Source organism: Melospiza georgiana, chromosome 3 (genome assembly GCF_028018845.1).
Source record: "Melospiza georgiana isolate bMelGeo1 chromosome 3, bMelGeo1.pri, whole genome shotgun sequence".
In the NCBI taxonomy this organism is placed as follows: Eukaryota; Metazoa; Chordata; class Aves; order Passeriformes; family Passerellidae; genus Melospiza; species Melospiza georgiana.
Window position 1 is genome coordinate 68,912,642 of NC_080432.1, and position 27,505 is coordinate 68,940,146.

General features: G+C 37.7%; 1 protein-coding gene across 18 annotated transcripts in view; it reads left to right on the forward strand.

Moving 5' to 3' along the window:
- The window catches only part of SYNE1 (spectrin repeat containing nuclear envelope protein 1), a 290,137-nt gene that overhangs the window by 239,180 nt on the left and 23,452 nt on the right, over window positions 1–27,505 (forward strand). For all 18 annotated transcript variants that reach the window (XM_058021621.1, XM_058021620.1, XM_058021626.1 and 15 more), the window contains 13 exons: window positions 901–1,047; window positions 2,080–2,234; window positions 2,541–2,688; window positions 6,486–6,580; window positions 7,539–7,773; window positions 8,460–8,654; window positions 10,471–10,596; window positions 11,329–11,484; window positions 13,405–13,563; window positions 14,036–14,202; window positions 21,099–21,261; window positions 24,888–25,075; window positions 26,706–26,856. In XM_058021621.1, the coding sequence (XP_057877604.1) occupies window positions 901–1,047; window positions 2,080–2,234; window positions 2,541–2,688; window positions 6,486–6,580; window positions 7,539–7,773; window positions 8,460–8,654; window positions 10,471–10,596; window positions 11,329–11,484; window positions 13,405–13,563; window positions 14,036–14,202; window positions 21,099–21,261; window positions 24,888–25,075; window positions 26,706–26,856 (2,085 nt within the window). The remainder of the gene's footprint in view (window positions 1–900; window positions 1,048–2,079; window positions 2,235–2,540; window positions 2,689–6,485; window positions 6,581–7,538; window positions 7,774–8,459; window positions 8,655–10,470; window positions 10,597–11,328; window positions 11,485–13,404; window positions 13,564–14,035; window positions 14,203–21,098; window positions 21,262–24,887; window positions 25,076–26,705; window positions 26,857–27,505) is intronic.

Sequence of the window (27,505 nt, forward strand, 5' to 3'; positions counted from 1 at the left end):
GGGAAAAGAGGATACTGCTACCTGTTAGCTTTTCCTAGACTTCCCTGGAAGCCAAAGCTGAGTGTAGAAAATATGCTCAAGTCCAGCAAAGAGACCTTGTAAAAAGGTGCAAATTCTGGGATAAGTATAGCAAACCTCATGCAGGAAAATATCTGTCTGGAATGCCAAGGTGGCCATGTTTTCAGCACACAACAATAGTGCATCCACAGCTACTGCTCCCCTGAAATCAACCACTCTTCCTGTCTATTTCTTCAAAAGAAAAAGAAATGAGAGATTCCAGATATTGTGTAGAACTGATTTTTTGCCATCCCTGTTAATGTCAGTGGCCAGACTGACACCTACCATTTGTGCCAAAGTCTGTTTAGTAGATGTTGCCAAATTGCTTGTGTCACCAGGGTCTAAAGAAGAAAAAAGGAGTGGAAGAATGTACTTCATAGGAAACTATTTGGATTAAAAAGCCACAAAGGTAGCAACTTCTGTTTGAAGAAGATTTACTCAAGAAATCTAGCAGTGTCACTGTTTTTATAGTATCACTGTACTGTGAGGAGACAAAACACAAAAAAAAAATTTAATTTAACATTGCAATAAGAGTTACTAGTTCTCTCTACTGGCAATAAATTAAACAGAGGAGTTTCTTTCATAAAAGAAACCTAGAAATTATTATCCATTTCAAGGTAAGGAGACATTTATGCACTTTGCTGAAATGCTTCCTTTGCTGTGATCAAAAATCCTTTCCTAACCTAAAGAAAATCCAGCTAATTTTGCAGTATGCAAGCAAAGCAGCAGTTACAATTGCTCCTAGCCAATTCAACTGTTTGCAAATATATAATGAGATAAACAGGAGTGTAAAGGAGGCCATGAAGCTGAAGTTATTAAGCTGTGGATCCTTTTGTATTCAAGGCTGGAGTCCTGGACTATCAAACCTTTGCCAAGAACCTGGAAGTCCTTGAGACCTGGATAACAGAAGCAGAAGAAACATTGAAAGAACAGGATCCCAGTCACTCATCTGATGTCTCGGCAATACAGAGTAGAATGGAGCAACTCAAGGTGACTAATAAACAAAAGAAATGCTGGGGTTTTTCTTCTGTTGGCCTGGTTATTTGTATGCAGGGTATGCACAGATATCATATGTGCACTCTGTAGGTGGTAAAGGACTATCACTTGTGAAAAGTGTAAGAATGAGAAATTGAAGTTTGACCGCAGTCAGGGAATGATTGTCACATTGCCCCTGAGTAAAGATGAAAAGGCAGTCAAACTGTTCAGAATAAAATTAATAATAGATCAAAATAGGCATGGAAAGTAGCAGCGTTTGAATATTTCCTTCTTCTTGTTTTCACTCAATTTTTTTTGAATTTATTCAATTCCTGTCTCATTGTTATATCCTTTAGGTATGAAGTACTTTATGCATTTGGGTAACTTGATATACTGAAGAAGCAATCATAGTGTGCACTGTGTGATTTCCATTTAAGGTCTTGCACACTCTTCTTTTTTTGGATCTTCTTTTTTCCCTCTCCTTTTTTCAGAAGGAAGTTGGTGAACTTTGCCATCTAGGCTGTTTTTGTCGCTGGAATCTTCCATTCTTTTTCCATCAAGATTAACTAAAGACAGAATTCCACTTTGTATATGCTAAAAAGCAGAGCATTTTCCATATGGAGTGAATTGAGTATTTCTGTGCTGCAAAACAAAACCTGAAAATAAAAATCTGAATTATTTCAGTGCGAATTTACCAGCCTAGAATTCAGGCTACGAAACAAGGAAAAAGTCACTTATTTTGACAGTATAACCACAGGGCTTTCAACACCAGCCTGCTTCTTCAGCTCTGATCTGTAAATCATCAGTTCAGCAAAACACTTCAGTGCAATTTGAGTATATTTCTTTCTCTGCACACTTTTAAACATGAACACAAGTTTTCTCCTGGTCTGGGACCAGAAGATGGATACTGGATAATTTTTTCCCTGGCATAGAGGTTGCTTACCACTTGGTGGCAACCAAGGCCGTTCTAAATCTAACTGAGTGCTAGTTCATAATAATAATGTAATTCATGAACTTCCCAGTTATCACTTTTATTGTTTGTTGCAGAGTCAAATGCTGAAGTTCAGCAGCATGGCCCCTGATTTGGACCGTTTGAATGAGCTGGGTTACAGGCTTCCTCTGAATGACAAGGAAATCAAGAGGATGCAGAACCTGAACAGACATTGGTCTCTGATCTCATCTCAGACTACAGAGAGATTCAGGTGGGGATAAATAAAGATTTATTATTTCTACCATTTTCTACAAGTTAGAAAGTATACCTTTTGCAGAATATAAAGATGTTTCAGGTATTTTATTGACCAAAGTTCCTTTTCTTTGGTGTACTTATTTATAAAGAGCAAAGCCATTGAACTGAGATGCTCATTCTTGGCTCACTTTTGCCGCAAATTAGCAGGATTTGAAATGAGTGGGACTGCTACTTTTCTAAATAAATAAATGAGGTAGCTAACGGGGAAAGGTGTTACCCTGATTCGGAATTACCTGAATCCCTCTCTCTTTCTTTCTTTCAGTAAGTTGCAGTCTTTCTTGCTGCAGCAGCAGACCTTCTTGGAGAAATGTGGGACTTGGATGGATTTATTAGTTCAGACTGAGCAGAAGTTGGCAGTAGAGGTTTCAGGAAACTACCAAAGGCTTTTGGAGCAACAGAGGGAACACGAGGCAAGTAATTATGTCTATTTATACATCGCTAATACACATATTATTTATACATAGAAGGAATGCACATTCTTTTTTTTGAATGATACAATAGCATGCCTTGAATTGTATTTGTGTGCACCATATGAGGAAAACTTAAAAACAGAAGCATGCAAATATGTCAATTATAGCCAGCGTGAAGGAGGACTCGAGTGTCTGTGTAATGCGTCATTGTGCCTGTGAGTGCGTGTCCCCTGCGTTTAGTCTACTTCAGATTCATTTGTACCAAGGAAACCAAAGCTCCTTAAAAAACCTAGCAATTATCATGTTGTTTGGCTCTTTGCTTTCACTCATAACTGGAGAAAAATCTCTATTCTGATTTTTTTTTATTTTTTTACTAAGTTATCAACACATATAGCATTTGAAAAGCATACTAAAGGAAGATTTTTTGGTCAAGTACTGAGTTCTACAGTTCACCATGGGGCCTCCATTTGATAACATTTCCTTGGAGAGCAAATTCATTTGGTCTTTGCTGCATGCTAGAGTCATTTGTTTGTAACAAATCAGGAGCTAGCACAGCTTTTGCTGCAGGGAAAAACTGATTCAGAGTTTTTACTAGTACTAGATTCAGAGTTTATGATTCTTCTGTGAAGTCAAGTGGTGCACATTTTTTCTCCACCCATATTGTTACTGCCAAGATTCCTGTTAAAGATCAAGTAAAAGAAGTCAATTTTCATACCAGAGCTCCCATGTGGCCCCAGTAGTTTCAGTTCCCACAACTTTTTCAGCTGACCTTCCCCTAGACTCAGGCTGGATTACAGGAAGAGTTATGTCCTTCCCCCTCTCCTGCCTTATATCTCATAGCATAGTGTTTGAATGAGTGTCTGATAGCAAAAAGTAATTCACAACCATTTTTAGCATACGTTTGCCTTAGCATCTAGCTGCCTTTGCTTTCAAAAATGTCATCCATTTTATTTTCTTTCATTCCTGCCAGCATTAAATGGACAGTCTCTGTAAGCTTAAACATCTCAGGTCTTTGAGATTTGAATGCCCAGTAATTATTTCTGGACATTCAAATCTCAAAGACCTGAGATGTTTAAGCTTACAGAGACTGTCCATTTGTTGTGTCCAGTCATAGCTATAATTATCTGAAGGGAGTTAGGGCAATCTTCTTGCATTCGTTTGTCTTGAGATCTCAGCTTAATTCTTTCCTGAAACTTTGATCTGTGCAGATGAACATTACTTGGGCATTCTACTTGAGCCCTTTTTTTGCAACTATAAAGTAATCTCAGAATTAAGATGAGTAATACCTGCTTTTTTAAGTGCTGCAGTTTATCCTTAAAAAAGTAACCTGCTTTTATTTTTTTTTAACTTATTTTTGGCATTTTTAATAAGCATTCATTACAAAATGTACATTTATTGTATTCATTACAAAATGTCCTTTTCAGTGCTTCCTGACAGTCACTATGAATTTTTTTCTCACTACTTGTGGCAGAAAGGGTCCAATATCAACTTCTTGAGATGCATTTTCACATTGTTTTGCTTTGTATTTTTGAAAACAATGGGAAAATACTCTGTTTCCACCTGAATTCCTAGAATAGATATTGAAATGCTTCCAGCTCTATTATTGCCTTTCCATAAATTTTCCATAAACTCATAAATTTTGCTGGTTTTTACCCGAAGAAGACCCCAACCACCTCAGTGGCCTTATTTAGAAATATCTTCCTGGTGGAGTTCACAAGGTGGAGGTGATGATCTTTTCACACATCATGTGCTAGCGCTGATGCCTGCATCAGTCTGCCAGGACGATCTTGTAATCACTCTTGCACGGTTCTCCAGTACATGGGACAGTGCTTGGGACTCCCAAGCACTGGGAATGCACTGAGACAAGTGCTTGTCTCAATGTATTTCCAGGGAGAAAGTGCTGGCAGGGGAGGGGGAAGGAAGTTCCTTGCCAACTCAGTTACCAAAATTTTCCCCAGTGTGCCAGTGTTGTGCATTTCAACATTTGCCCTCCTTTCCTCCTTGTTTGAGCTCCTGTTTCTGTGATTCATGGCGATCTACATATGAGAATAAATTTGGGTGACAAATTTAGGTAACAGAGTAACAGTTAACAGAGTATTCTTATATACAGAGTGTAAATATGGAAAGGTGGATGGTGACCAAAATATCTCTACTTTTGTGTGGGGATTGAATTCATCCACTCTAAGCAGACTTACCATGCTTGATAAGTTTTTATTTCATTTGTCCTCCTAAAATAGTATTAAAATTTTTCCCTTTTGAAGGAATTGGTTTTGCTGGTTTTTAGTTTTGTTTTGTTTTGTTTTCAGATTTTTTTGGGGTGTGGAGGGAGGGGAGGGTGGGAAATGTTGGGGTTTTTGGGTGGGGGACTTGTTTAACCAATTGCAGCAGTTGTGTTCTATTTAGTCTCAGTCTGTCAACAATGCTGGTAGATGCTGTTACCTCCTGTGCTTCATGTCCCCTAACTTGACAAAAATAGATGCTACAGAAAGTAAAATTCTTGCCTTTTTGCTCAGCTTTCTGAAACTCTCAGTGCCACGCTATTGTGGCTTCATTCATGAGATAATAATAGCATTCAGTTTCCCTCTGATTCAGGTTCAGTCAATGATAAGTGCCAAGGCATTCAAACAGTCTCAAATATTTCTGTAAAGAAATCAGACAACACTATTTCTTTCTATGAGAAAATGTATGACCTGAGTAGCACCTCAGAGTTAACTCAGTGATTCAGAGAGGCAAAATCTCATTTTAAAAAATTACTGCATCATCTAGAAGGCCTAAACTACACACAATGTGCTTGAGAGATTTAAATGCGCAGGGGCCAGTGGGTGTTCTGCTGGCAAGTGCAGATGCAGGGATTGGTACAATCACAATTTGAGCTGGTGGGATGCCGTATAAGAGAAGTGGAGAATAGTGGCTCTTTGCTCAGGCAAGGGTGAACTTGTATCAACTGCAAATACCATCACTAACTAAAGAAAAAAAACCTCAAGCTGCATACTAGTATAATTTTTCTCTGAAACTCTCTGTAAACCTTTGAACATAGAGTCCATCCAGTGATGCCTGTGTGTACCTTCATTAGCATAAAAATATTCCTGAAGAATCTTACATAGAGACATGCTCCATTACTAAAAGGAAAGACGTTTTTAAAAATAAATTTAAGTACACTTATGTTTGCTTAAGTAGTAATTAGGAAATTTTTTTGTCTTAAGTAACATTTAAGTAATAAGAGGGTTTTAAAAGTATTGTGAAAGTTTATTATGCTGCTATTGTTTGTGAAGGAAATTGGAAAATAAATATGAAAACTTGAAAGAATTGGAAAATAGATTTCTAGCTCCTATACATAGCTGTTTCTTTTAAGGCTCTATTGTCAATGTAAAAGTGTATTAAAAGTTTATATAACACTATCACACATGGTCTGTGTAGCAAAGCAAAGTATTATAAAATTCTTAAACATGTCAAAAAATAAAAATTGCCCTTTCTGTCCAAACAAAAATACCCTATCTAGATTTTGTTGTAGATGATAGTGTCAATCACACAAATGTGCTCAGAAACATAAAATCTATCTCCTGTTGATATAATTGAGCTTTATAATATTGGTCTTGAGGAACTAATAATGAGTACTAGAAGCAGAAAGTAAATCTAAAATGAGAGTTTTCAATATGTTTTTATTAGGGTCATGAAAAAACTCCCATTGAATTAATTTGAAATGTGATTAAATATATGAAAATTCATTTTTATCAGTGCATAAAGACAGAATTAAAAAGTAAGATCTTGTTTTAACCTCCTTGTCTCCTGTACAACAGCTATTCCAGGCAGAGATGTTCAGCCGCCAGCAGATTTTGCATTCAATTATCTCTGATGGGCAGCACCTCCTAGAACAAGGACAGGTGGATGACAGGTAGACATTGCTGTGTTGTTGCTGCTGCTGGTTCTGTGCAGTTAGACTAGTGGGAGACTTCCAAACAGAGAAGGTAGCAGATGGCAGTGTTCAGATCACGCTCTTCTGAAGTGGAACTTACTGTTCCTGTGGTTTAGCTGTTAATTAGCCAGATCTTAAGACATTGTTCTTTAGAATGCTATGGGGCATGTGAACGCATTGGGGAATACAATAACCTTCTGAGGCCGCTTCATTGACAAAGATTTGTCTTGGAATATAAAGCATGTTACATATATATCTATTCTGATGTATTTTCAAAATGTCACTTTCACCAAAGGAGCCTGCAGTGACACTACATTTGATTTATGCCACCTGGGGATTTGCCTCCACCAGGAGGATTCCCTACTGCCATTTAAGAACACCTGCAGCCCTAATGTGATGGAATAGGTATTCATTGTTACCTGGGATTTCATTTTAAATGCTTGTGATCAAATTTCAAATGAATGAAAATCAGTGGAACACCGGTGGCTTCACAGTTGGGCATATGCATTGACTTTGCTAAGGTTATGGTACAAAGATGAACTGGTTTTTGGAATGTGAGAATTTTATTAATACTATGTGTATCTTATGCCTGCTTTGAACTCAGTAATAAATCTGGGGGTGAAATGTGAAATCTCTACGATTTACTATGAATTTCGCAAAACCTATGGGTTTTCTTTGTGTATTTCTGGGAAGAAGGTAGAAGAGTTTTGTGCATTAAGCGTTTGGGATTTTTAAGGCGTTAATAATTGAATCCCTTTAATTCTCCCAGTACATGAAGTTCTTATCCTCAGTCAGCCTTCAGAGGACTTCAGTGCTTTTCTCTTAGTGTTTTGTAATTGGCAGACACCTTCCTTTCACTTCAATGTATTTCATTAAGCAAACATATCCAAGTATGAAGGTTACTTTGTCTTCTTTATTATTTATCTATTTGTAATAGGGATGAATTTAATCTGAATCTGACTCTTCTGAGCAATCAGTGGCAAGGAGTAATTCGCCGAGCACAGCAGATGAGGGGGATCATTGACAGCCGGATTCACCAGTGGCAGCGCTACACGGAGATGGCGGAGAAGCTGCGCAAGTGGCTGCTGGAGATGTCCTGCCAGCCAGCAACCGAGCTGGGCAGTGCTCCTGTCCCACTGCAGCAAGCAAGAGTGCTGCTGGATGAAGTGCAGGTATGTGCAGTGCGGCTGAAGAAAAAGGAAAAGATCCCTGCCTTTTTTACAGCCTTCACCATTTAAAATGTCTGCTCTGACAGTTCTTTTCTGGAACTGGCATAACATCAGAAGTGTGATGGAAGCAAAGGTAGGGTTGATAAAGAACATGAAAGAGAGAACTTAGTGGGCCCTCGCTCTTGAGCCACTTTTGCTTCTGTTTTTGCTCTCAGCTAGTGCCACACTGAAACAGTCTTGAAAATATAGTGATGACCTGTTTGCAGAATGTATACCAGATAACAAGGATCCCTTGAGTGTCCATCTTCATCAGAGGTTAACAGTATCTAGTAAGCAGCTTGGTGTCTTCAAGGTTTTTAGCTGGAAGATGGATATAATAAGAATAACAACCCTTATAAGTATAGCTGGATCTAGAGGAAATATTTCTCTTTAAGAGGCGTTGAGATACTGACATTAATGGGGAGAAAGAAGTCTTTCATGTCTTCATCTCCTTGAAGAAATTTTCTAAAGGTTTGCTGCAGTAAATGATTGTGAAAATATTAGGGTAAATCATTTGGGCCATAGATCATGTGTAAGACAGGGTATGCAACCAACTAAAATAGAGGCTTGAGAATGAATTACTGAATTTTAATTAAGTGCTAATTTTAATTAAAAGGACAAAGCTGACAGAAAACTGTTAATATTTTCAGCTCAAAGAGAAAGTTCTCCTAAGGCAACAAGGGAGTTACATCCTGACTGTGGAGGCTGGGAAGCAACTGCTGCTCTCTGCTGACAGTGGAGCTGAGGCAGTCCTGCAGGCAGAGCTTACTGAAATCCAGGAGCGCTGGATGATAGTCAGCACTCAGCTGGAGCAACAAAAGAAACAGCTTGCTTTGCTGCTAAAAGTAAGTGTGCAATTCCTTCTGTACTTCTTCAGCAAGTTTGTGCTTTCTCACTGTGAGCCCTGGTGGAGGAATGCTCTCTCAGTGGAAAAACACAAATACAGAACTGCATTTACAGTACATGAACTAACAATTACCCTTCACCACCTCTGAAACTGGGAGTGGTAATACTTCATAACAGGCTTGCATGTCAGTGGATATATTGTAATTGATATTTCCAGAATACGGCCAATATAGTATATCCATACCACTCCTGTTTTCAAAATACAGCAAAAATTTATTTTATTTTGCACAAATTTTTACACATATTTGTATTGAGTTTGAGTGGCAAAATATTTCTAGATGGAAGCTGCAGGGATGACTTTTGTGAGCTACCAGAAGCTTCCCCTGTGTCTGATGGAGCCAGTGCCAGCTGGGTCCAAGATGGACCCACTTCTGGCCAAGGCTGATCCCAGCAGTGATGGTGGTAGTGCCTCTGGGATAAGTTAAGATGGTGGAAAAAGAAAAAAATTACTGTGCAGGAGCAATTGCATCCATAGAGAGGAGTGAGACAGTGTGACAACAGTGACTTTGCAGACACCAAGGTCAGTGAAGGAGGGGGATGAACTGCTCCAGGAGCCAGAGCAGAGATTGTCCTGCAGCTCATGGTAGAGACATGGAGCTCTACAGTGGAGCAGAAATCCACCTGCAGCCCCAGGAGGTCCATAGGGAAGCAGAGATCCACCTGCAGCCCATGGAGGACCCACACCAGAGCAGGTGGATGCCTGAAGAAATCTGTGACCCCATGGAGAGCTCACACTAGGGCTGTTTTGCTGGCTCTGACTCTGTACCAGACCCTTGTTGGAGCCTGTTCCTGAGGGTTTGTAAGGAATCCATGGGAGGGACTCTCTCCACAGTAGTTGTGAAGAACTGCAGCCCATAGGAAAAGTTTTCCCAGCTCTTGGAAAAGTTTGTGGGGGATTCTCTTCCATGGGAAGAACCCCATGCTGGAGCAGGGGAAGTGTGTTAAGAACATCACAGGCTATTTTCATGCAAGGTCATATTATTTGATATGGCTAATTCTTCATCAAGATGATCATGAAATACTGGCATAGACTGGGAAAAAAAGGAAGGAGAGAAATACAAAGGCAGTGGTAGAAGGAGAAATTTTTGAAACAGAAGACTTAGTTCCAATGCAAGTTTCAATACAGGTTCTGTGTTTTCTGGTATCACACAACTGGTGTTCTTTGGGGGCTTATTAGGGATCTTTTTGCCTTAATATAAGGCTTTAACAAGCAGGTGAGACAGATAAAACCATACTGCTACTTCATAGGGTTTGTTTGCATTGAACACATTAAAAATTTTGTTAAGTATACAAACACTAAAGCAGGATGAAGCTGCCAGAATCCTGATATAAGGAAGATACTGATACTGAAGATGCTGATTTCAAGAAGGTACTTCAATCTGCACTGAATTTGCAGTTTCCCCAACCACTTTTTTCTTTTTTTTCACAGAGATTAATGCACCTGAATGAAGCTCTTGTAGAAGAGTAATGGTGTGATTAATACAGGCATTCAAGAAAGGAAGTGGAAAATTAATTTTGTCAGGGAGAGACTGCTGAAAGGATGGAGTTGTATCTAGACAAAATTTTAAAACCAGAAGACCTTGTGTATATCTACTAACAGAGACCTAAACAAAAAAAAATCTACATGTCTCTCAAAGTCTGAGACTTCTTGTATTATTTAGAGGGAGTTTTCAGAGCATGTTATTTTTAGGCAAATCAACTGACATAAATATAACACAGATCAGAACTGAAGTCTAATAAACATTCTGCTTTCAGGACTGGGAAAAATGCGAAAAGGGCATAGGAGACTCCCTGGAGAAGCTAAGATCATTCAAGAAAAAGCTTTCTCAGCCATTGCCAGATCACCATGATGAGTTGCATGCAGAGCAGATTCGTTGCAAGGTAAAGCACTTCTCTATTGATTGTTGTCTCATCTTTTTTTTGCCTTTGTGCAGTAACTTCTTCTGTTGTTAACTGGGTTCATATTATTGATGATGCAAACCAGTCAGCCATCCCCATGACAAGAAACATATGGACACTATAATACCAGAGTGATCTCACCATAATGCAAATCCTTCAGAGTAAATATAGATCTGATCAAAGTGATACCAGAACAGGGTCTGAAGAATACTGTAGAAAAGCTTTATATTGGTATGTTTCTGTTACAGAAATTCTAAACTCAAATTTATACTCATGGTATCTAAACTTCTGGTTGAGTGATTTTTGTTTGAGGTGAAGTGACTATGGGGGATTTTAGACAACACTTCTAGGCTGTATTATTTGCATTTTGGAAGTGGATTGCAAACTTGAAAATACTTTGAATATAGAGAAGTCTGAACCAGTACTTGAACTTCCCAGATACCTTTGAACTTCAGAGAGTTGAGTAGAATGTTGTTACAAGGTTAATGTTTCATTCTGTATTGGGGAGTTAGTACCATCTGTGAAAATATTGGTAAATTTGGGGTTGATGTTTTCTTTTTCATTGAGATTGGGCTTAAACAGTCTCCTTGACACGGTAGGTCTGCTCAGATGTGACTTAAATCTGTGGGTAACACTGCTTGTCTGTTTCACCAACATACTCAAATTTTTATTTGTTAGCAAACTGGTCCTTTTTCCTTGTGTTTTTCTATTAAGGAGCTAGAGAATGCTGTTGAAGGTTGGACAGATGACCTTGCACACCTCTCCCTGCTGAAGGAGACCCTGTCTGTATATATCAGCGCAGATGATATCTCAATCCTGAGTGAGAGAATAGAGCTCCTGCACAGGCAGTGGGAAGAGCTGTGCCACCAGGCAAGTGCAGCACTGGGCACTGATGGGAGCAGTATACAGGCTACAAAAATGTTGGGAGAAAAATTGAATCCAAGTGGCAGCTTTTAGAAAGGATTCACGTAGACACACCAATATTCAAAAGTGAATTCTTTCTGAGTCAGGGGAAACATCCATTGAAATATTCCTTTAGGTACTGCTAGTGCTTCTAGATCTCTTGAAGTTTGTAATGTCTGTGAGGTCATATTTAAATAGCCTTGATAAATCAACCAAAGGTTCACACTGTGACCGGTGGGACTTGGGATGGCTGGCTGGAAAAAAACACAAATATAATACAGTTACACTTTGCTTTGGTGGAAGACCTGTGCTCAGCAAGGTTGTCTTCTCCCCACTCAACATTGCCCTATTGTACCTTCAATTCTGCTGATATCTTCTCCTACTTCAGGCCTCAGTGTCTGCATTTCTTTTAGTCTGAGGGTGACTTGCTTGCCAGCAAAATGGAGCTGAGAAGTATTGTTTAATTTTTTCAGCTGCATCATGCTATTAGTGTGCTTTAGGCCTCTGATTTGCACTCCAGGTGTGGAGTCTTCCTTACCTAGCTTTTCAGATTATCCTGATGTTGTTTCTGTGGTTCAGCAGAGATTGTAGTCCAAATACGCTGGGACTAATTTGAAATAGTTACTTTATGGAAAGTACCTGTGAAGGTTTCAAAAACCCCAAAGTAGGAAGTGTTTCAAAGTTACCAGCACAGAACTTGTGATGGGTTAGTTGCATTTGAACGAGCAAGTGTAAATACATCTAAATTACGATTCAGTCACTGCTTGTATGTTTATGGTAAAAGAAGGAACCAAGTAAAGAAGTTTTATTTTAGTTTTAAGCATGCTGAGTGTTTGAGGATGTAACCTAGTGCAGCCCTTCGTTAATCTGCTGCTTATTTCCGGAAAGCTGTCATCAAGTTAAGAACCACAAAAAGGAAATGCAAGATCACGTGTATGCCCCTGTTCAAGCTAAAGCAGTAGTTAAAAAGCACATCACTTTAATTTGGGAAAGAGCTTCATCTTTTCAGCTGAAATTACGATGCAAAGTCAGAAAGAACCCAGATCACAGTGGGGAGGCAGTAAGTAGTTGTACCAGTGTCTGAAGCTGGAGAGATGATTTTGCTGCTTAGCATGTTCTGCTTTTTTGATTTCAGTGTCCATCTGGGTCTGCCACTGCAGGTAGTACCACAGTTACATCTATTTCTTAAATGCAGCAATGTTTTCCTTCCGTCTGTGTTAACTGCAGCATTTGCTTGTTTGGTGTGTCATGCCTAATCTTTCCTGTCAGAGCACACCTCAGTGCTTTGGAATCTCTCAAGATGGCATGCTTATACACAGGAAATAGTCATCTATGATATTAGTGTATTGAGACTCAAGTAAAAAATTACTTTTGCAAAATACAGTGTATCTTGAATTTAGCTTTGTATTCATGAGCTCAGGCACAAATGGCACAGACTTTTGTACTGTGGCCTGTACTATATTTGTTGGGGGATTTTTTATGCTTTGGTGAAGCATTTTTAATTTAATCACTGAGACTAAAATATTTTATAAAATTTTAAAAGTGAGCAAGAACTGTAAGAAATACAGTTTTTATCTTCTAATGAAAACTTTGTGTTAGAGATGTTATGAAACAAGATATTGACAGACTCCTGAGCTTAACGCTTGGGTGCCTGTCTCTGTGCATAGGATGTAGCTAACAGGAAATCTGAGATCAGCGCTTACCCCTGAACTTACAGGCAGTCACAGAAATTTGTGCTGTACAACTCCAGTTTGTTTCAATGGCAAGTAGGTGGCTACAACACTTTTTCAAGGCTAGAGGAATTCACATTGAGGCACCAAGTGTTTTAAGCATGTCTTAAGTGTGTTTGCTATTTTAGTTTCATTTGCTCTTTGCAAATGGTTTCAGGTCTCCTTGCGTCGACAGCAAGTCAGTGAGAGACTGAATGAGTGGGCTGTCTTCAGTGAGAAGAACAAGGAACTCTGTGAATGGCTGACACAAATGGAAAGTAAGGTGTCTCAAAATGGTGACATCCTCATAGAAGAAATGATTGAGAAACTGAAAAAGGTATAATGTACACTTACATACTCTTCTTTAACTGCTTAATTGTTTTTTAATTAGCTGAAATTAAGGTTTTACCTTACTCTGATGTGTTCTGGTGTTTTTGTTCTCTCACTATGCAGCATTTTCCTGTCTTTGTTGAGATAGGACCTCCCAGAGTACAATAAAATTAAGTGAATGCAAAGTCAGAGGCATCTGAATGCTTTACTGAGTGTCCAATCAGAATTGCCTGTAATGAGTTAAACTATAGCATATTTATAGAAGACATTTTGTTTTGGGTTGTGTTGGGTAGGTTTTTTCCATTCTTCTGGTAGTTGTTTTTGTTTATCCATCAAATATATAAGAAGTTGTCACTCCACTGTACCAATCAACTGAAAAAACAACATTTACTTGTATTTTTGCACCATTCCTTTTGGAGTGCACAGCAGTGTATATTTAGAATAAGTACCCTGTCTTCTGATTGCTCTTTACTCTCTAGGATTATCAAGAAGAAATTGCTGTAGCCCAGAAGAACAAAATCCAGCTTCAGCAAATGGGAGAGAGGCTTGCTAAAGCCAGCCATGAGAGTAAGGCATCAGAGATTGAGTACAAACTTGTCAAAATCAATGAGAGGTGGCAGCATCTTCTAGATCTTATTGCAGCCAGGTAGGACAGTTGTTTTGTTTTATAAGTTTTAAGTTGGACAGATTCATTTGCTAGACATCATGCTTTTAAAATTCTTTATTGTCTACCTTTTTATCATAAATTCTGAAATAAATTTATTCCTAACCATCAACTTATTTCTGTGAAAATGACTTTGCTGTTTTACTTTATGATACATGACAACATTTCTTCAAGAAGAGGCATTTAAAAGCTTCATTATAATAATATGGTGATGGTAGTAGTTTAACAGTTGGACTTGATCTTAAAGCTCTTTTCCAAACTTAACAGTTCTATGTTTCTACAATATAGGATCAGTTGCAGTCAGATTTAGTGAGCCTTGCTCTAGTACCACCTTACTTTACATGGTGCTAAAAAATGGATGCAAATGTAGTTTTTCTAAAAATTTCTTGACAGCAGAACCAAAACAGTGCCGTTGTAGTTTTGTATTTCAAGAAGAGCAGGCCTAAAACTAAGTCTTAAGTTTTCTACCAGATCATTTTTTTCATGGATGGAGAAGAGTAACTCCAGTATGTATGCAACCTGGCCTTAAGGAGTCTTTTTATTCAAGGTCAAAAGTATAACAGCAATTTTCAGAACTTAAAAAAATACAGGAATACAGGATTGTTGTTTGATAAGTAAAGAAAATTATTTATTTGTTTAGACACTTTCTGTTTAGCTGTGCTACAGCCTTCCTTCCATTACTAACAATAATTTTCTCACAGTTTTGCACTTCCTGGATTCATAAATAGCTCATATACTTTATAATTCCCATTTCTTTGATGTAAGGACAAATGCATTAGTAATAGTTTAGTCCTGTTAGAAGCAAAAAGGTTTGTTTACTTTCATCACCTTTTTTTGTCTCTTCTTTTTTCATATGGCTTTAGTGCATTCTTACTCTGAAATCTGTTAGTATGGGAGCCATAAATTTTATGTAAGCAGAAGCATTCCAGTGGCTCCAGCTCCTTTAATAGTAGTTCATTTTAAAATAATGAACACCATATATTTCTTACAGAAGGATTAAGTCAGGAAGTTGCATTATCATTGAGGAGCCTGCTTGGTTTCAGTGGGGTTACATCACCAGTTGTTGAATTTAAAGTATATTTTATATATTTTTATGTAATTCTTTTGAAATGCTTACACAGAGAAGTGTTCAAATAATACCAGGAAGGTTCTAGCAAAAAGGGATTGCATTCAGAAAATACAGAACACATCTTAAAATTATCTGTCTTGTCTATTCAGTGTTAGAGATTAGTCCCTACTACAGGGAGTGGTGAGGATTTAGGATTTTGATCATTCTCAGGTAGGGAGACATAGATGCAATATTATACACTGTGTGTATAATTATACACAATGTGTATAATTATATTATACACATTCTGTTATCATGAAGTATCAAGTCCTAGTTCTAAATGGAAACTAATGTAAAGTATTATTTACTTTTATTATAAACTAATGTAAAGTATTGTTTACTTTCATTTCCAGATCATTTCACCTTAGCCTTTCTCAATTGGCATGCTCAACATTATTGTATGCAATTAAACATATAACTCTTTACATTCCAGTGCCCACTGAAGGGCAAAAACCTCTGCAAACTTGCTGAAGTTTGGAAATAAATTGTGGAAAGGTTTGATGCTAGGCTATGAAAATTTTGGTAGTTCAGCTGTATCTTAGGCTGGAAATCATTAAAAACCAAGGTGTTGATTAATGTGTGCACAAAATGCTTGTATTGATGTCTAATTACCAGTGGATGAAAGGTTGACATGCCCAAGATAATTTTTTAGAATGCTCCGGAGACCCTTTAGAATATGTTCTTATAAATTGGCATGTGTTTCTGTTATGATATTTTGTAATTTAGAGTGTATCATATAACATAATTTTGGCTTCATTCAGGTAGTAAAGGCATATTAGTTGTCCTAGTACTGAGGGAAAAAAATACATCTTTTCACGTTCCGGATGCCTGACAGTATTAATAAATTATTAGAGCCTGCAGATTTTCCTGCAATGCTACAGTAATCCCTTGCCTGGAGCATTTTTCTTTTCCTACATCTGTGAACTAATAGAAAGTGCTGTGTGAAAGTGCTTTAGTAATACTTTATGGTAATACATGTCCAGTCTAAATCTTTACCTGTCAGTTTTATACTCTGTGGTGAAACTTCTCTAGTCACCTGTAAATGCATCTTTGTCACATTCTGTTCCCTTACCTGTTACTCTTAATTGCCCCTCCATTCAGAGGAGGTCTGTAAATACAGAAGTGACAGCTGCAGAATTGTTTCTGCACCACAGACTTACATTTCTTCCCTTCTAGAACCATGTAATCCTTTCAGATTAATTTTTCTGATATGTCAGCCTTATGAAAAAAGTTGCCATTGTTTACGGCCAGGAAATGGTGCTATTGCTGCAACTGCTCAGACTTTGCAAAGAAGGTTTTGTATGTGTTTTTATCCTTTCCCCTACCAGTCCTAGTCCACATTCCTGGAGATCAAGTCTGGCACATGTTGATGAATGCAGGTTTTATTTAGAAACATGACCACTTGTCACCATCCAGTGTCATGTTATCAAGCAACGGCTGTTAACATTTGTTTGGCATGAAACATTTTCTGTACAGTACTCCCCAGCAAAGTGCGTCCCCTTTCCTCCCCCCTCCAAAAGAACAGTGTTTGCAGGCTTTGAGAGTGGAAGTTCTTCTTTTTAATACTGGAAAATTTCATGGTTGTGGTGGAAGACTTGCATGCTGTGAGGATGGCGGAGGACAACAGTGTGGATTCAGACCTCCCAGACTGTAACTGTGATATCACAAGGCAGGCAACTATTTTTGTTTGCTTTTGATTGATACTATTCTTTCTGAAGTCTTGGCTTGCTGGGAAACTAACTGAAATATTGATATGTAGAAATCACTACTATAGCTAGAAATTACTGTTTTCTGCTTAGTTGAAAAGCAGTTGACAGTGATAACAGCATACTTTGTTTTACAGCTAGTACTTTTGGATCCTGGAATAATTTTTTATAGTGGTAGAGACTTAGAACTAGTAAAATCTCTTAGCTGTCTGAGAGAAACTGTGGTCTGATTTTACTGCTGTTTTCAAATACAAGAGCATGTACACATGAGAATAAGCAAACTGTATCTGTCTGCTTGATGTTTGTGTCATGAAAGAGGCATGACTACAAGCAAAAGGCAGAGAAGGAAAGAAGCTGTAAAGAGAGTGTTTCAGACTTAACTTATCAAAGCCTGGCTGTCCTGTTCGTATTAATGACTGTTCTGTAACTGCATGTAATACTTGAACTTGACCCTATATCATCTTGGATTTTTGATCCAGCTTCTCTTTTTTCCTTTTCTCATTATCTCTTCTAGAAATTTAGCTGTTGTTCAGAATTCTAGAAATTCAGTCTTTGAAAGAGCAAACTGATTGGAGTAGTAAATATAACTGGCTTTACTGGTGTCCTACTACACAGTAGTACCATACTTTGGAAAATAAATACTTTTTTTATTAATAAAAAAATTGTTTTCAAACTGATCTTTTCAAAGCTGATTTTAATAGTGCAACATTTTTCACTATTTCAGAGTGTTTCTTTAAACTTTGTCTGCTGTTCCAAGTAATTATTTTTTTTAAAAGCACCTTTTCTGTTTTCTGATGTGTACTGTACAGACTTAGCCAACATGCTCTTACTGACTTTTTTCATCCTGCTTTTAAAGTTTAATATTAGTAAGCAGCTGTCTAAATGACTAATGCAGTAGTTATGACTTCTATATGATGCATTTTTCTGTACTTACAGGATTGTTCCCATTTAGATTTAAGTGGAGTTTAAGATTTTGTTCTTTAGGACTAGTTGAATTAAATATATCTGTGCTTAATTTTGGCTCCAAGTTGTTTTCCCACTGTCTTTGCCCAATGTAGAATAATAGACATTATTTATAGACAATCTAAAGTTACCGGTTTCTTGGGGAAATTGAGGCACATTAATTGGAACATGAAAATATAAGTATCATAAGCCCATTCAAATTGTTAGATGATTTTTCATCAGTAAACCTTGAAAACAATTGAATTCTGCTGTATTTTCCTTTCTGAGCATTTAAGCATTTTTAAATTGTAACAAGACTGGGGAGTGTGTTTTATGAAAAACAACCTTCAAACCAACTGTGTCATGGTTCTAACCCTTTGATTTCAGTGCAGAATTTTTATTATCAAGGAGAAAAGTTATCTCAAGTCTCTAACATGCAGTTACTGTGCTGTCTGGTGCTGCAACAAAAGCATGAAATTATTGTTGGAATCATTAACACATGAAGCATAATCTTGCAAATGAAATCTCAAAACATCAAAATTACTCTTGGCTAGGGATTCTACATACCTGATTTTAAGATTTTAAATTTGATCTTTTTCTCTTATGCAGAGCTTTTAGAGCACAGGCAACTTTTCTTGCTGAAATTCAGAAGGAAAACTCAGGCATGTTGGATTGCATCTATTATTTGATCACGGATATGCTTTCAGTGTAGCCGGAGGCACAACACTGCACTGCAGTTCAGTCAAAAAAAAAAAAATCTCAGCAGACTCAAATGAGCACTTGTTTATTTGTTTCTATTTGTACCACGGGCAAGGAACCTCTTACGTTAAACTCAGTACAAAAAAAAACCAGTATAAAGGGTAGACGTAGTGGGGGTACAGGAAGGAATCTGGAAGGTTTGGGTTTTTGGGTTTGGTTGGAGTGTTCTTTGTTCACACTGTTTTTCTTTCTCTCTCTGAAGTAACTTAGATCATGTGACTGAAAATAGTGGTAGTTGGCCCAGACTATTTTTATGCTCTGTCAGGGATGTATTCCTGTGCAGTTTGCCTGAGGCAGAGGGCACTTTCTAAAAGCTAGACTTTTTATAGTTGCTGTAGGGAAAATGTAGATGAAATCCAGCACGGAGATTAAAGTACACACAATTGCAAACAAAAAAATCCGGGTCCGCAGCTTGGTCTTGCTGATAATCGAGTGACATTGCTTCTCCACAGGGCTGGCATGACTCATTGTTCCCTTTCCTACTCCAGCAGGCCTCCAAAAGATCAGTAGCATTGAACCTTGAAATTATAAGCAGAAAATGGGCAGGATTTCTCCCCTTTTCAGTAATGTCAGAGATTGAAAAGCTGTATATGCCTTGCAGAAGGGTGATAACCAACTTTCTTGGTCACCCTATGAGCAAGTTTTAGTTGGTTCAAACCCACAAAACATTGAATGTAGAACCAGAGGTGATAAGGAGAGGGTACCCTCAGTGGTTTCTCCTACCATCTCCCTAAGCCTAAACGCATGGCTGTGTTATGATACATAGCCTCATGATGAGGACTAAGGCAGTCTTTCAGCATAATTGTATTGACATCAGGCCCATCATAGACAGGTTTTCACATTGCCCTGATTTTTTTCCAGTTACCAGGTGAGGTTTTTTTACAGATCAAACCCTCCAGCTGTTGGTCATGAGACTCCAGCAAGGAAACTGTATTTGGACTGTTCTTAAGGGTTTTTAGCTAATAAAGAACCACAGTTTAACAATCTGTGAGCTAAATGGAGGACTATAAAAAGAAGAAAATTTGAAAGATTTAACTTTTTTTTTTTTAAGATGAAATTAATATCTCTGTGATTCTCTTAGTGGTCAACTGCAACTACTGCTTTCAGTATGGAAGCACTTGATAAATTTGCTGGTTAAACAAGAAAAATGTGAACTGCTTAACTTGAATTATAGAATAGTCAGGGGGCATTTTGTTTCCTTAATTAACCTGGCAGTTTTGTATTTTTCAACCCAATTTAGTCAGTCTGTTCCCAATGGCACTCATCTCAAACCTTTCTGGTATTGAAACGCTTAAATAGAAGAGCAATAGGAGTATAAAAGGGAACATTACTCAAGATTGTTTTTGGTACCACACAAACAGGGAAAAAGAGCTTAGAAAAAAATTCAGAATTCACTAATAATGTATATTATGAAACACGGGAATAGGAAGGAGAGAATGAATTACTGAAGGACAGTTTTGCAGTTCAAACAGATTGGAGAAAAAATTATTTGAGATAGGAGGAAAGTTTACTTGAATTTATTCAATCACTAAGCTTAATGCTCTCTTGATTAAAAAAAAAAAAATCACAAACAGAAATCTATTTCGTTTTTCCTGCTCATTGGTCTTCCAGTGTCAGGATTTCAAGAAAAATACTAGTTAGAAATCACTATGCAGTTCCATTCCAATTTCATATGTTTAAACCTGAAATAGTCCAATAACACCAACTTAAAGCAGCCCTTGGAATTCAAGAATTCTCCCCAAGTTCTGAGCTGAACTTCTTGCTCTGAAACTTATTTATTCAAGGGCAAGTCTTCCCCCTGGAACAGGTTGATCACAGAGGTTGCCCAGATGGTGCCCCCTTGCTAGGAATGTTCAAGGTCAGGCTGGATGGGACTCTGAACAACCTGATCTAGTTGAGGATGTCCTTGCTCATTGCAGAGCAGGTACACTAGATGACTTTTAAAGATCTCGTCCAACCCAAATTTTCTGTGTTACTTAGTTCAGTGTTTTCATGGGTGTGAAAAAGGCCTGTTCACTCAGTGCAGTCTCCCACCAGTACATGGATAAGTTATTTGTGGTCTAAGAAGAGCAGTTGTCATCTATTGGTCAAATGCACAACTAAATTACTTAGATGGTTTTGGGGGTCAACTGATAAAGGTGCCGAAGCTTTGAAAATGTTTTGTGGCATTCATAAGCACTCAACCAGCAGCTGTGAAAGCAGGATTCAATGCACATATAATATACTTCTGCTACATAATAAAGGAAGACATTACAGAAGAACTCACCATCTACGTGAAGTTTCTCTGAAAACTTCCTGAAACACATGCTGTGAAAATTTTCCTTCAGGGTGTACTTAATACTGCCATTTCTTTTTCTTTACAGGGTAAAGAAGTTGAAGGAAACCCTTGTTGCAGTGCAGCAGCTGGATAAAAACATGAGTAGTCTGAGGTCTTGGCTTGCCCACATTGAGTCAGAGCTGTCCAAACCTATCGTCTATGAAACTTGTGACTCTGAGGAGATACAAAGGAAGCTAAATGAGCAGCAGGTAAAATACAACACCCTTACCAGGTGAACAGAGACATGGGGAGAGCCAGAGTAGAGTGTCCCTGGGCTGTCCATACCCAGTTCAGTTGAGAGGGCATCAGGCAAAATGCTTAAATATCAAGGCAAGTGGTACTTACTGTGTCACTTATAGAGCCTTCTGCTGGCCTTGACATCGAATCCACCAGGAGCTGATTGACATTGCCAAGAAAGGTAAGGCACCAAGAGATGTAACCTGAACGAGTTACTGCAATTGTTTTCCTTTGGGGCTTGTGATTTTTGTTTGTTTGAATTGTCTGTTCCCAGAGACAAAACTGACACCTATTAGACCTTGCAAATTTTGCAAATGCTTGAAAATTATTATTTTTAGCAACCTTTCTAACTCACTTTTATTTTGCAGCTTGAGAGTCACTTTGCACGTAAAGATGCATGAGCTATACATGTGAAGTTAAAATTGGTTGGTTTATACTACTCAAAGCCTTTATGCAGTGCTAGATTAAAATATGTAAAAAAATGTGAATTCAGCCAGCTTTTGGCATTGAAAGTAATGTTACTTCTAAGATGATTTACTATACTTTCTACTTCCTGTTATACTTCACTGCCCAGTGTAGTTTTACCTAAGATGCACATTGCTGGAGAGAACTGCTGTCCTTTGTGTTCCTGTTGGTTATTTATTGGAAAAAATAGCTTTTTGTTTCCCACTGGAGAGGAGTTAGGTGTTCTCTTGGGTTCTTTCTCCAGAGGAGAAAGAAATGCGTGGGAAGAGGAAAGACAGGATATTTTGTGGATAATTTATGATGAGTACAAATGGGCATTTTGCTCCTTTAAGCTGAGCGTAGAACTGAGAGCCAAGAACTCCCTCAGAGATTTTGCCAGCTCCTCAACTGATTTGCTACTGCTCTGTTCAGAAATACTTATTAATATTTTATATGGAATTTACTTAAGGATAATAATTTATAACACAGAAGCATCAGTAATGAATGGTGTTTCTAAGACAATAAAGTGCTGGGAAGGGCTAAACATTGCTACCAACAAAGTAGACAGTTGAGATTATTTACTAGAATCCCTATGCAAACATCCCATAGTTTGTTACAACCACTTCTTGGGGGATTTATTTTGGGCACAGAGACTGGTGTATCTCTGCCTTTCACTGTTTCCTTGTGATGACAGCGTGCGGTAATATTCTGTAAAAGTGAGAGTGATTTAATTTGAATTCTAAAGGAGAGAAATAGAGGTGAATCTTACTGTGGGTGGATGCTGTATTTGGAAACATGGTGATGATTTGCTAATCTAACAATACAAGACATGGTTATAATAATAATAATTTTAAAAACCCACCCACTTTCAATGCATGGCAACCAGTATTTTTATTATTGGAGGCTGTATCACTATCCACTACACCTCAGAAGGCTACCTTTTCAAATACTTTGTTCCCTGTCTCTTCTGTTAGTGACTTTGTTTTCTTTTCCATGTTTGATCTTCCACTGAGATCATGTTGTTCATATGCAAAATTAGGTGAAAGATGTTATGTTGTGAAAGAGGAGGGACAAATTCCATTTATGAAACTCCATTATCTACTTCTCTACTTCAGCCAAGCATCAGCTTTGCAGATCGCTGGTCTCTAGTGAAATTAAAAATGCAGTTGAATCTGGATATCCTGGGGGGAGGTAGCATAACTTCAATTCAGTATTTTTCTGGGGTAATGAACTTCATTTAAAGGATTACTTGTTTATTTATTTTCTCAATCTCCTACCTCTTGAAATGAGAAAAAAAAAATGTTTTCTTCTGGGCAAATAAAATTAAAAAAGCGGTTGTATATGGGTGACAGCAGTGCATAAAAGTGACACTCCTTTGTGAACTAACCCAAAAGCTTAATGTTCTCTAATAAACATAATATATTTTAAAATCTGGGAAATAAATATTAGACTATAGAAAAGAAATAGTCTAGACATTGCTTGTGGAAATGTTCTGTAGGTGAATTAAAAAAGTGTAATTCTTAGGAATGCTTAGGACCCATAGTTCTCACTGCTGCTTTACACCAAAACATTAGAAAGGAGATCATGTTACCTGAACTTACTTAGCCTCAAGTCTCATAGCTGTCTGGAGCCATGTGTGTTTCATAAAGGGGAACATCTGATTATAGAATCCATCCTTCTATAATAGTTCAGGGCAGATAGAAAGAAAAATAAGCATTTTGACATTACAATGAAAGTATTTTTCAGGCAAGTGAAGTGAGAGGGCCATTGCTGAGGAATAAAAGATTGTGATTTTCCACTCGATGTTGTCAAGCAGATGTTTACGAAATAACTTTCTAGTTGAGAAGATGAACTAGAGTACTTCATTAAGCGAAAGCCCAGTTGTTACAAGCAAGCAAAAAAATTGTTTGTATAGATCCACCTTGCTCTATTTCAAATTTCCTGTTTTTTAATTTGACATTTAGATCTCATTTCCTGCTGGAGGACATTTTCAGGTCATATTGCTAGCTGTAAGGAAAGTTCCTGTAGTTTGACATTAAATACATGTAGACACAATGTATTGACACAGTATTTCCCTTTGTATGCCAGTTTACTTCAATTGCAAAATTATAGAGCAGTTTATCTCTAATCATCCTCAAGCTGCCACATTCGCCTGTGTAAACGTCTCTAATTGTCCTGTTGGTTCCTTTCTTCACCTGAATCAGAATTTAACCTAGTGTTCTGGATGCAATATAGCACTTTTTCATGCAGTTACATTATTATTTCTTTGTCACAATTGGAATTAGGTTGTCTTGGCTTTGTTACTGTCCATACTGATTTTTCCATCTAATATTCTGATGATATATTACAAATGTAGACAAAATTCAAACAGAATTTCTTTTCATAGCACTGTGGTTAGTCTTAACTTGAATCTGGAGATCAAAGCTAAGGTGAAATATTAGTTCTAGAGGAAACATTGTCATCAGTGTAGAACAAACCATTGAACCAAGAAACCGTCAGGAAGAATAATACTGATCACATATAATAAGTGCTAAGACAGTGTGAGTGCATTTTCTTTAGGTGTGTCGAATTTTCATTTTCTATTTCCAATGAAAATACTATAGAACTGGAAGCTTGAAGGAAGAAAAATCTCTAACACATGCGCTGTTCAACACATGCTGCTGCCAATTTCCATGTCAAACGTGCCATTTTGGAGGTATCTCATATGGGGAGCAGCATGTTCATGAAGGGTCCCTCTGCCAAACCCATGCAGTACATTAGAATGTCCTTCCTTGTCACAATTCTCTTACTAACTTCTGCTTTACATTCTCTGTGATAATGGGAAGGGGCTGAGAATAATTCTACCATTTATTGGTGATGTTGATTAAATGTGTGTGAAAGATGCTCAGCTGAGCATGCAGAGCTCTAGCAGTTTGTCCCAGTTGATGGTTTGGTGTTGGTAGTTCCTGGGAGAGCTGTGCATGCTGCCAGGTTCTCCTGGCCTCATTGACCATTGCATCACCACTTGCGTAGATGCACTCTCTTAATTGGTATTACTGGATGTTTTTCCTCTGTTTGCAAGCTTTTTTCTCTTTTTAAATGAGTGAAAGATAAATGCATTTGCATGGATGCATGTTTAGCAATTTCTCTTAAGAACTAATCTCTTCACCTGCAGGAACTCCAGAGGGACATAGAGAAACACAGCACTGGCGTGGCATCTGTTCTCAATCTTTGTGAAGTACTTCTTCATGACTGTGATGCTTGTGCCACAGAAGCAGAGTGTGACTCTATCCAGCAGGCTACACGCAATCTGGACAGAAGATGGAGAAATATTTGTGCAATGTCAATGGAAAGGCGACTTAAGTAAGTCTAAAACACCTACAGATTAGTATTTCCTTCTGAAATACAGGATGTGATGTATATTATATGGGTGAAGTACTGAATAAAAGAGTGTGAGGTTAAAAAAAAGATCATTCACTGAGTAGAAGCCAATACCTGCCATGCCTCTATAAACAAAACAGAATTTTGAGTTGCACATGCCTTTATACAAAGTACAGGTAACAATCATCAAATTTCACTCACAAGTCCTTCAGTGGAATTATTTATCATTTCCCATGCTTCGTAGATATGATGAGAGAGAAACTAGAGAAAGTTTAGATGATAGCAATGACTCCAAGAGATTTGGAAAACATTACATAAAAGGGAGGTAGTAACACTTAAATTTACTCAAGAATTACAGAGATTGATGGGAAACTAGTTATTGGATGGGTGAAACGTTATTCCAGGTATTAGGGTTCATGTGTAGTTGGTGTTCCTCAGCAGTTTCTCTTATGTCTGACTTTGTTCCTTTGGAAGAATTTTAGGACTGAGCACTTAAATGGAATTTCTCCACCTGTCCACCTTAGCTGTGCTGAGCAAATGAGAGCCACAACACCCAGGATTCTTGGGTGTAGTCTGGGCAACTGCATATGCTTAGACCATCATACCCAGAAGATTCATTGTTTTCTACTCTCACACAGGATAGTGTATTGATTTCAACAGCAATAATGATTGAGGCAATGCTATGTACTATGTGCTGACTTAGTAATGACACATGTTTACAGATTTAAACTCCTGTATTTAAGATAATTTCTTTAACTTTTTAAGTTATGAAGCTTATTTCTGTCATGTTTATACAGTCATATAAAAAAACTCTAGGAAGAACTTGATGTTTCAAAATGCTGAATTGAACATTTTATGCTCTTTCATTTTGTGGGATATTCTTAATGTATTTAATGAAGTTTCTTGTTTATTTTTTGCAAAAGATGTATTGCTTTTAAGTTTGAATCTCTATCCATAGATTCATATCTTTAAGTAATTTTATACTATTGCCATGGAAATTCTTGAATTGTATATATCTGTAAGTTCTAAGTTCTACTTAGAACTACATTTACAGGTTCTATCTTTGACATAGTCTGTCATGAACATACATGGGCTTTCATAACTTTGTATCCAACTCATAAATTCAGAACTATTTTAAGTTCATGTGGAACTATGCATGGAACTATTTTATTTTCTTACAATGTACACATTATGCTTTGGTGGATTTGTACTGGTACATTAACTGAGCTATCAGTATTTAGGATCTTTATTGTACTAGAAACAGTTATTTGTATTAAAGAGCAGCTTTATTGATGTCACTGGCACTGCATTTCAGAAGTTATTTAGTGTGTGCTCAGTTTTTTAGAACTCCTATTACAAACTTAAAACTTTTTTTAATACTGATTCCAAAATTAGATGCATTTAAAAAAATGCCTTCATCTTATTCTAACTCAGTCTGGAAAGAGCCAGCCTTCCCTGTGGTCTGTTTATCAGTCTGGCTGGCTGAGTTAGATTATTAGTCAGTTATTGTCTGGTGCAGTGCTAGTTTGCTGTTGCAGATGACAAGTTAAAGTTCTGTAGGTCAACGGGCCGTCAGTTCAAGCATTCTCTAATTTTCTGTTATCTGTTGCAGAATTGAAGAGACCTGGCGGCTATGGCAAAAATTTTTGGATGATTACTCTAGATTTGAAGAGTGGCTAAAAACCTCTGAGAGAACAGCTGCTTTCCCAAGCTCCTCTGGTGTGCTTTACACTGTTGCTAAGGAAGAACTGAAGAAATTTGAGGTGATTTATAGTGGTTGAAATTCAATACCTTCTGATCACATTGCAGCAACCAGCTGGTGTTCTTCCTTCCCATAACCAAGTTACAGCAGAGATGCTGTATTAATAAAGTGGAGTTGCTGATTTTGTAGCTGTTCTCAGTAGCAGGTTCCTAAGATAAAAAGACAGTGAAAAGTGGCAACTGGAGGTACCTCCACTGTTCACGAAAGCCAAATTCCTCACCTTTTTAATTTCTGCAACTTTTTAGTATGTCCAGTCAGAGTTCCAGAGCCTTCCTAAATCTCCCTTCACCAAGCGCATCTTAGAATGCATGCTGCATGTTCTAGCTTTTGCTTTTGATTTTATTCCTCCTCTAATTTCCATAACTCTCTGAAGTCAGCTCCCTGAAGTCTCTCCTATGATGCAGAATATACCTCCTTTGGATCCTTATTAATGAAATTCATGTTCATGCAAATATTGCTATATGTCCACATAGTGTCCCCTGTGATTTAAAAAAGTTCAGCATGCTTCAAAACTGAGAATCTGTCCCTTTGGTCAGTGCTTAGGAGCTTGTTACATGACTCTGTTGTGTCCACTGCAATGTGAGGGCTTGTCTCATAGTTACAAGGAATTGTAAACCTGTGTGTAAAGCACACACATACATCACCTGGTA